The sequence below is a fragment of the Pangasianodon hypophthalmus genome, chromosome 23 (assembly GCF_027358585.1).
Source record: "Pangasianodon hypophthalmus isolate fPanHyp1 chromosome 23, fPanHyp1.pri, whole genome shotgun sequence".
NCBI classification, from domain to species: domain Eukaryota; kingdom Metazoa; phylum Chordata; class Actinopteri; order Siluriformes; family Pangasiidae; genus Pangasianodon; species Pangasianodon hypophthalmus.
In genome coordinates, this window is record NC_069732.1 from 12,702,355 (window position 1) to 12,712,390 (window position 10,036).

Consider the following 10,036-nt stretch of genomic DNA (forward strand, 5'->3'; position numbering starts at 1 on the left):
AATTGTATTGAAAGTGAACTGAATTGACCAAGTGCATTAGCAGCAGGCTTTTCAGCTCAAAAATGAACAATGAAACACTTAGCACTTAACATGACAGTTAAATGTGTGTGTTTGAAGCGATATCTGTTAAAGATAATTGACACAAAGGATTATTATAAGTACATTTACAGTTTGTTGCATTATTTTGTGAATCAGTGTCAGACACTCAAGTAAGACACTTTGACTGAACTTGTTGGTGGTTTAATAATAGTTTAATAACAGCATACTAATATGGTAATAAGAAATAAATTTTAAAAAAACTGGATATGTGTAGAAATATGAGTAAAATGCTTTCTTGTCAGCCTGGTGATTTATAGAAATCACATTTTAATACATATATTAAAAGAATGAAAATGAAGTATTGCAGACCTATAGCTCCAAAAATCTCAAACTGAAGGTACTGATAGTATTGAATACACTGAATGAATTTGAATAAACGTTATTCCGATTAAGTGAGAAATCAGCTGTTGATCATTTGTGTCCTCGGCAGTTTGCTTACCAAGCCTTACTGTATATGATCCAATTGCTACACTGGAGATCAGCCACACATTTTTGCATAAAATTACTAATAAATATTCTCTTGTCGATAAAAAAGATTTTATATCAAACAAAAAATTCTTGGGAAGTACCATTGACTGTAAGACTGTGTTAAAGCAGATCAAGAGGCATAGCAATGATGCTGTTTCTTAGTTTTTGCAACAAGACATGTTTTACTTGTTGGTCAGTGTGGTGTTTGTAGAGAGCTAACCTTACAGAAAAAGCCTAAAAGGTATGTAATATAATTTAAAAGGCAAATTCTACCAATTTCTATTAGATTGTTATGACTTCACTTTAACAGTTATGTAAAACATCCACTGCCATATCTTTTGCAACAGCACATTTTCTTTGAAGATTTTAAAGATTCTTTAAAGATTAAAGATTAATTATACCAACGTTTTCCCATTAATTATTCCAAACTGTAGCAAGCAATATTCCTAACTAAGTGTAATGTTCAAACCAGTAATACAAAATGTCTCATTTGTTATTTTCACAGAACTCTTATGACCTTTATTAATACAAAATAACGGATATATGGGAAAATACCATTTGTTACAGATATACAATATCACAATACTGATTTGGAAGAAGGAAAGAGGAATCCCAGAGTTCAGTTACAGGGATACGGGTCATGTGTTCTCACCAGCCAGGCAGCTGAAATGCCTAAAATGGCTGCCTTTTGTCCACAAAGTCATTGGCACTCAAATTTCACACACACCAAGCCCCACCTCCACTATCTGGATTCCTACAGTGGTGGCTTTAAAGTGCTTCTTACCTTTTGAGGGACTTTCACGATCTTTTGTAGCTTCATGTATATTCATTAAAAGGAAGCAGAGAGAGAGGACGTGTACAGCTTTCACATATTTCATTCATTCTCTTGCTCTTTCTCATAGCATAACCCAACTAACTTTAACCAAATATACAAAGTAGTTTATTCATTCATATACCAAAGATACCAGGTTCTACATGTGAGTGGAGGACCACCAGAGTGGTTTGCTTCTGAGCTAGTGGAGTATTCCCATTTGCTCATTTCTTTGCAAAGTACAAATAGGAAAGTTCTCACCTCGTGACTGTGACCCCATGTGGGTAGCCTATAAAAGATCCATGCTATGAATGAGAATCACTAGTGTTGATACTGCTCTATACTGAAGGATGCGAATCACTCAAGTGCTGATGCTGTCCTTTAGGTTATCATAAGAATGAGAATGACTCACTGTTCTGAGACTGTTTTCAACTGAAGATAAAAAGGATTAAAATTATGATATTGTTCTTCACTGAGGATAACAACTGCTCATGGTGCTGACCTTTATTCATGATAAGATTTGCTTAGCATTCTGATACTGCACTCTATTCAGGGTGAGACTCACTCAAATACACCACAGAACACAAGGGGTGCAATTAAGCAACACTTAATTTGTAGTATCTGGTGAAGGAACCCTTTCTTTACCTTCGTTCAAGTATGCTTGCACAATAACTTTCTTTACACAATGGGCTAACCTGTTTTTAAAGTGGGGTTCCTTTATGGTGCTCCCCATAGCACACAAACAGCTGCTTGTTAACTTGCCAGCTAACAGTCATTTCCACATAATGCTGGAGAGCCCTCACTGGACCCAGGGCTGGTGTGGGCACATTCTCATCTTCAAGAGCATACAAGAGCAAGCATGCTGACTGAAAGCGCATGCAATCTGCAGACCAGCATGGACATAGTGATAGCCAGCAAAGCTGTCTTAAAGTACAAAAACACTTTATATGTGTGTGCTGCATTGGTTCATATGGCAAGCTGCACAAACTACTTTGCACCAAGTCCAGGTCCCACTGAGGGATCACTGTTTTTCCATGAGGTTTGCAGATGTCCTGCATCTTTAAGAAAGGTTTGACTAGTTTGTGTGTTCTTTCCAACCAACCGTCAATCTGTCCCCAGTGCCCAGACAGTTCTGCTACATACACCTTTAGGGTAGTTACAGAAAGAGGTACTTCTAGCCAACGCTTCAAAAAAAGAAAGAAAAAATCCACAATAGCATCTGGTGCAAGATAAGGGGTTTATGTCCAGCATACAACCAGCATGTAGATGGAGCATGAGTACTCAATGTGTCTCAGCCTTTGTGAACGTGCCAATATGCTGGGGCCAATTCAATCATTGTAAGATAGGTGATTTACTGTGTCACAGTGATCCATTCATCTGGGACCACAGGCTTGGTCCGATAGGTAGCAGGCACACAGTGCCTGTGAATAACACTGACATTTGGAACCATGGCCTGTTCGGCCAGTGTTTGCCAATCCCTGCAAGACAGTGTCTACTATCTGATTGCAATGACTCAGTAGGCAGGCAGTTCTTAAGACAGAAAATGTGCATCAGTCCACTTCCAGAGGTTGCTAGCTCATCTCGACGTCATTTGCAATTTTGCACCCCATTCATGTTTGAGGTAAAACACCTCTGTGGTGCTGTCAGTTTCCACTAGCATGTGGCACCCTTAGAGGTTCCTGAAGCAGCTAGGAGAAATACGTCAGTCTCTCTCCATGCAAGGCAGTTAGGATTTAGTTCCACTGAATTCTACATTTCGTTACTCTGCTACTTGCCAACAGATCTTGCATTTTTTTTCTCATGCCCTTTGCCAACTCTTCTTTATTCCAATGATGTAACTCACTCTTCCCCTTCCTGAGGGCTTCTGTTCCTGCTGGAACAATGCAACAAAGGATAGCTTGCCACAGGCATGTCTGCTACCATGTCAGCATCAGGGGAACGCTGAATAGCCCAGCAGTGTTTATACAGCCTGCAAGCTTCACACATTGTTACTGGCATTGTGCTGCAGTTAGGGCAATGCTCTTTAGGTGCTTCTTGAATGTACTCCTTTCCCAAACTATTTGGGGATTGCTTATTTTCCATCATCCAATTCCACTGGGACTGGGCAGAACCATCTTGCTCTGAAATACAAGAGGCTGGGAAAGTTATGAATTTATGACTGAAGAAAATTATTAAATTATTTATTATGCACACTGCTATACTCCAACAAAAACAATAGGCCATGTGTCTGTTCTAAGGACAAAGTCAAAGATGGGTAGAACAGTAATACTTCCAACACTAGAATTACCATCACCCAAGTTGTGGAGAACTTGTGCAGAAGCTGCAACAGTACAGAGTTAAGAGTAACAAAATTAGCTAGAAACAAAGATAGAGCACTATACTTAGCATCTTGAATCCACTTGTTCAACTCCTCAGTAAGATGAGAACAGGAAAGGGGATGAACAAAAATTAGCAGGGACATTTTATATGTTACTCATGGGAAACTCTCACAAGGTGACACCTTTGCTATAGATACTCAGCCAGGAAATGAGCAAAGGGGGAACCTCCACTAAATCCAAAGGAAACCACCCTGGGGGTCCAGAAAGAATTAATTAAAACTTGGTTTATTTCTTTATATGTGTGATTACCATGGACAAGAATTTTGCTGTTTCCCTGTAATAAGAAAAGAAGGGAAAACATCTTTACTTATAAACTCACTCATAATGTAAGTTACTTTAATAATGGGCAGCTGTATTAATTCAAAACAACAACCATTACACACTAACAGTAATGGACTTATGACACAGACAAGCAATTGTCATGAAGCAGTTGTTCTGATTTAGTTGTATCCAATTTTCTAATCACAGGAACATTCCTCATTAATCAATCATGGATGGAAACAGGCACCCTGAAGCTCTGAGGCAGCAATGATACCTGCTGCACCACTGTGCCACCCATAACAGAATCAATGCAGAGTAAGTATAAGTTTGGTTTCTGTTACTCACACTTTCTTTATCCTCACACTGGTATCCAGTTCTGATCAGGTATAAATCGAGGCATTTCATGTTTACTTTGTTCACAAATAACCATTCTTTCTACACTGACTATGTTGTTAATGCATAACCATTCTTACCCTTTGAAAATATTAGTGCCAGCTTTAAAAAGGATTTATATGAAATTTTGAGCTTCAGCCTTCCATTATAAGTGAGTTTCATGTGAATAGTTTTTTATTATTATTATTATTTTCTTAGTAGAGGGAAACAATTCTTGATTATAGTAATTGCTCAAATGCTACAGATGTGAAAGAAAGAAATTATGGAATATTTTCCTATCAAGTAGTAAAATCATACTGTGCAAATGTGGTGAGTAGTCAGTAGTAAAGCCTGTGGTTATATGTTACAGATTTGAAGAAATGCAAATAACTTAAATGAATGTGCTAGGCCTCTGGTTGAGGTTATCTAAAATGGTTTTCTGTGATAACGGTGAATCTGATGTATTCATCACTATGCTGATTTCGTTACCTTCCTTAATGTGGGCATCCAAGAGACCTTGACTACTCGGGTGTTTCTGCTTTTTGTACTAATACTGATACCTCCAGCTGGTGATCATTTTTGCTGATTTCTCTTACTTGTGATGGTCTCTTGGGAGTCTGCTTATCTTTCTGGTCCATGTTGGTTTCTCTGTATTTATTTGTGTTGCTTTCTCTGTTCCCTTCAGTCTGTGCCACTTGAGCTATCTCTACTGACATATCTAGTTTTGGCTGATTGCCCCATGCCCCATGTTTTCTGCGTCCTGATTTGAGTGTGTCTTTCTTGTTGATGATGATGTTGCTGGTGTCTGTCGCCTCCTCCTGGTCGCTCTGTGCTGCTGCATGGAGAAGCCAGCTGTTCTGCAGAGTTTGACTGGCTGTCAGTCTCACGGTGGGGTTCACTTCTAGCAGAGCACTGATCAGAACTTTAGCTCCTGAAATGCACACACAAAAACACACTGTCATGATTCAGGAAAAAAAGATTTGTGGATGAAGGAGGTGGTATCAAAGTTCAAGTTCAGGGTCGCACCCTCAGACACATGGTCCCAGTAAGGCGACAGAAAGTGGACCTCTCCTTTCTGGATGAGATGAAAGAGTTCCTCCTGATTGCGTTCTGGACTGCGGAAGGGAGGAAACCCACTGAGCAGCACAAACAGTATCACACCCATTGCCCAGACGTCCACTTCTACACCATACCCTATATACAAACACACAGACGAGCAGGGTACAAAATCCTATGTATATATATATATTTCTAGTCTTATATCTATATAAAGTCTTAGGTGCATGCAAAGAAATGCTACAGAGCAAAGATGCCTTCAAAAATAATGAAATTAAATGTTTCTACAAAAAATACTATAAAGAGCAATAAACAGTAATAAATGAAACAAAGTCAATATTTGGTGTAACGATCCTTCGCTTTTAAAAAAATAGTAGTCTTAGGTACAATTTGTGCAGGTTTATAAGTGTATATAAGTATATATATGTGTGTGTGTGTGTGTGTGTGTGTATATATATATATATATATATATATATATATATATATATATATATATATATATACATACATACATATACAGTACTGTGCAAAAGTCTTAGGCACCCTATTTTTTAGTACGAACTTTGTTATAGATTTTTATTTTATGACTTCTACATTATTGGTTCAGTACAAATGTTCCAGAAAAATGTTTGTATAAGTAAAGAAAGCAGCATATTACATAAAAAAAAACACTTTTCAGATAAAAAAACATAATGAAGGCTGCTGGGTTTTGCTGCAAATTTAAGAAGCAAGTGTGACAGTCAAAGTCTCCAGAAGAACTGTGGCTGCTTCTGCAAGATGCTCAGTAACACTTACAGCTCATTTCCTTATAAAACTGCACACATTGTACCTGAGACTACTGTTTTTTTTTTTAAGCAAGGAGTCGTCACACCAAATATTGACTCTTTACTGCTCTTTATTGTATTTTTTAAAATGTAGAAACATTTCATTTCATTATTTTTGAAGGCATCTTTGCTTTACAGCATTTCTTTGCATGTGCCTAAGACTTTTGCACAGTACTGTATATATGGATTTGCATAACAGGCTTCTGAGTAGCTCAGAGCTAAGGCGCTGTTTATGCTAAGTTTGAATCAATAAAAAGAATTTACATTTCCCACCACAGTTGTTTACAAGAGCAGAATGTTATGAGAACACTGTAGTAATGCAAAATAGGTTTGATAAGAGTTTTAGAAATGTGCTTAGGAACTTGGTTTTAGGGAACACATGCTGGCCTTTGTAATTGAATTACACAGTCTAGGCTACAATTAACACTGACTTTAAAAAAAAAATAGTTTTTTTTTGGGCTGCCATCCCAAATTGTATTCTAGCAGTTCCAAACCCTCAAGGCAACAGGAACATGTGACTAAATCCAAGTTTTTACAGTGTAGTAGCAGCTCACCTGTCTCAGCAAGTATCTCAGGAGCAACATATGTCGGTGTGCCGCAAACAGTGAAAACTGGCTCTGTCACTACCATGGCTAATCCAAAATCAGCCAGCTTTAGGTTGATACTGCCATTGCTGTGCCGTTGGTCCTTAAAGTGTGTTTGAGAAAGATAACAAGTGTTTGACTAATGATCTCAAACTAGATACAATATTTATTCAAAGTGCATCTACTTATTCCTCACTAGAAGGTTTTCAGGCTTGATATCTCTGTGTGCAATGCTCTTGTTATGGATGTACTCCAGAGCCTGGCTGATGTCCCGAATCATCCTAGCTGCACAAGGCTCACTGAATTTTCCACACCTGGCAATAGCATCAAACAGATCGCCACCAGACACCAGCTCCATTAACAGGTAGACGTGTGTGTCTGTGTGATGTGAGCGCAGCAGCCGCACTAGGCGGGGGTGTGTCAGGCTACGCAGTAGGGCGATCTCGTTCTGTATCATGTGACCTCGGCCCTGCAGTTTGGCCTTGTCCACCATCTTCATGGCAAAGGTTTGGGTGCAGCCGTGCACACGGCACTCATACACCACTGCAAAGTTCCCATCACCCACCACATCCCCAATGTCATAGCAGCACTGGATTTCCTCCAGAGAGACCTGCATACCGTCAGGTGGGAGCTCCTCCCACAAGACCTTCTGCTCTACCATTTCTGTTTTAGGCTTGTCTTGTTCTACTGGGATTTCTGCTTGGGGCCCCAAAATTAGCACTTTGTTTTCGAGGATGCTTGGATCATTTTTCTGATCGTCTGCTTCAGTCTTTTTGATCTGTGATGAGTTTTTCATCCTGTTATCCTGGGAAAGAGGAGCTTTGCTCTCATTGTTAGGTTTTTCTAATTTAGCAGACTTCTTGTTTACAATTGGAGGAATAGGTGGACCAGCTCCTCTACAGCTCTGGCAATAAACTGGCTCCTTCTTCCTGTCTATCCTCCTCTCCTCTTTTGTCTGAGATTGGTGTGCTCTTCTATCCTCCCTGTTGTCCCACTCTCCTCTCTGCCTCTCCCACCTGCCCCTGTCTTTCTGCCTGACTTGTGCTCGGAATGGCTGCAAATGATTAGCTGGTGGCTGGTTTGTCACTAAATCAAGGGATACATTCAAAGTGGAATCATGTTGGGGTACATCTTCATGGAAACCACTGTCTGTCTTAGCAGCTTTAGGCCTCAGGATCCGCTCCCACAACCTCAACAAGCTGTCATGGTAACCTGGATTGTCAGGATACAGCTCCTGCAGCGCGGCCTGTACTTCACTAATGGATGGACGGCTGATGCCAAAGGCCAGGAAGGCATTGCCAAAGTGGAAGAATTCAGAGAGGCTGTGTATCTCTTGCCCAGGAGGGCTGAAAAGGCGTCGAACACGACCACTGTGCCAGCATGGGAAGCCAAGAGCTTCTGATATATCAGTCATCAACAGCTCAAACGTCTGTACAGCGCGTCGGTTTAGCAGCAGAGAGATCTTCCGCAGATTGTGCTCACCACATGGCCGAACCACTGTCACAATGCGTGGGCGCACTGGACTAGCTTCTTCGTGCCGTCCATGATAACCACTCGCTCTGCGCAGCACAGGCTCCTCCCACCTACATGGGCCAATTCCAACCTTTTCTAAGGGCCTGTGGGCTGCAGGACATCTCAGGGTCTTGGAGCCGAAGGTGTATGAAGGCAGTCCTTGCCGAGGATTCGGACACGCAGGCAGTTTAGTTCTTTGATCTGAAAGAAGACACATAAACATCGGCTTGTAGACATTGCTTTGAGGTACACATGCCACTTTGACCTTCATGTCTGGTTTGTTGTTGTCCTAACTTTATTAACCTTGTATACAGTCATCTCCTGCAAGATGATGTGTTTCAATTTAATACACTCAAAAAAAAAAAACCTCTGCCTCAGCTTTGCTTTTGAGAAAAAAAGCACTAGGGAATTAAGGAGGAAGTCCAACATGAATAATTCAGTGCAGGTGCACATCGAGAAGAAAGTCTGAGCCATGTGGATTCTCAAGTAGCATCTCATGCTCTGGGGGAAAAGAAAAGGATCAAATCTGATTGCGTCGGATCTGCTTACACTAGGCACAGAGGCGTAACAGCTTTCTCTTGGTAATGTGTATTCTTGTGTATTTCATGTGTAGCCTTGTGTGTGTGTGTGTGTGTGTGTGTGTGTGTGTGATAATCCTCATTACTAATTGAATAAGACAGAAGCAATCAAAGAAGCAATAAAAGGTCTTTTCACTTTCAAATATCTCTGAAACTTCAAATATCACTGGAAGAAAATCTTGGCAGAAAAGGTGAAGATCAAGAAGGTCCTGCTCTTCTTCTTCAGTTTTTCTTCTTCAGTTTCTCAGTAGCCTATATTTTCTATCTTAATAACATTTGATTAGTTCAGCTATACAAATGTGACAGATTGAGAGCAAAGCAGACATCATTTAGGCTCAAAGGCTTTACAGATCTAACTCGGTTTAATAGTTAATTACGCGTACAGTTTGAAGGTTACTGTTTCTAAAATCAAACGTGTGTTCTTCTTGTATCTTTGTCATAACTGATTGGAAGTTACCTGCCACTTTCCACTTAGGCCTGGCTGCTTCTTGCACTAGGTTTCGGCTCCACATGCTGTCCTGCTCGAGTCAGTGCTCCAGGCTGGTGGAGGGTTTTAAAGCCATAACGGGAGCGCAGAAATCACCTAACGCATCGGTGACGCGCTTTCCCCTGTCAAGTGACTAACTTCATCAACAGCAAGAAGGCAACAAGCAGCAAACTTTGACGAAACATCCTTACATAATTAACTATCGAAACGGTCCAACATGCGATGCTGCCAAATGAGGTAACACAGGAATGAGGAGAGGGCGCATCTTTTGGCCGGTCTACGAGCGCGCGATACCGGATACACTACATCCTGCTGCAACTGCGTCTCCGAGGTAACACACACACACACACACACACACACACACACAGACGGACACACACATACAGACACATACAGACAGACAGACACACAAACACACACATATGCACACACACATATGCGCGCACACACACACACACACACACACACACACACACACACCTCTGTCTTACTATCCTCCCAGGACTTTCAAATTGACATTTATTACTGTAGTGGAGCTAATTAATGCATGTTTGTTTGTTGTTTAAATAAAACTGTACTATATCTATATAAAGGCCTTATTATAAG

The 10,036-nt window shown here is 40.4% G+C and overlaps 1 protein-coding gene across 1 annotated transcript; it reads right to left on the reverse strand.

Annotated features, from left to right (window-relative positions):
* Window positions 1-815: 815 nt before the first annotated feature.
* dclk3 (doublecortin-like kinase 3) lies at window positions 816-9,540 on the reverse strand. Its single transcript, XM_026930065.3, has 5 exons — window positions 9,401-9,540; window positions 7,050-8,566; window positions 6,824-6,956; window positions 5,416-5,583; window positions 816-5,320 (listed from the first exon to the last, which is right to left on the reverse strand). Exons 1-5 carry the CDS (start codon window positions 9,453-9,455, stop codon window positions 4,911-4,913), a joined length of 2,283 nt encoding a protein of 760 aa, XP_026785866.3. The 5' UTR covers window positions 9,456-9,540; the 3' UTR covers window positions 816-4,910.
* Window positions 9,541-10,036: the final 496 nt, after the last annotated feature.

What these genes read in the sequence shown, in the direction of transcription:
- dclk3 (XM_026930065.3), bottom strand. Translation starts at nt 9,455, where the DNA reads ATGTGGAGCCGAAACCTAGTGCAAGAAGCAGCCAGGCCTAAGTGGAAA. An exon ending in GCCTAAGTGGAAAGTGGCAG is followed by an intron (nt 8,567 to 9,400) that starts GTAACTTCCAAT and finishes GTCTTCTTTCAG; the next exon opens with ATCAAAGAACTAAACTGCCT. An exon ending in TCAAGCCTGAAAACCTTCTA is followed by an intron (nt 6,957 to 7,049) that starts GTGAGGAATAAG and finishes ACACACTTTAAG; the next exon opens with GACCAACGGCACAGCAATGG.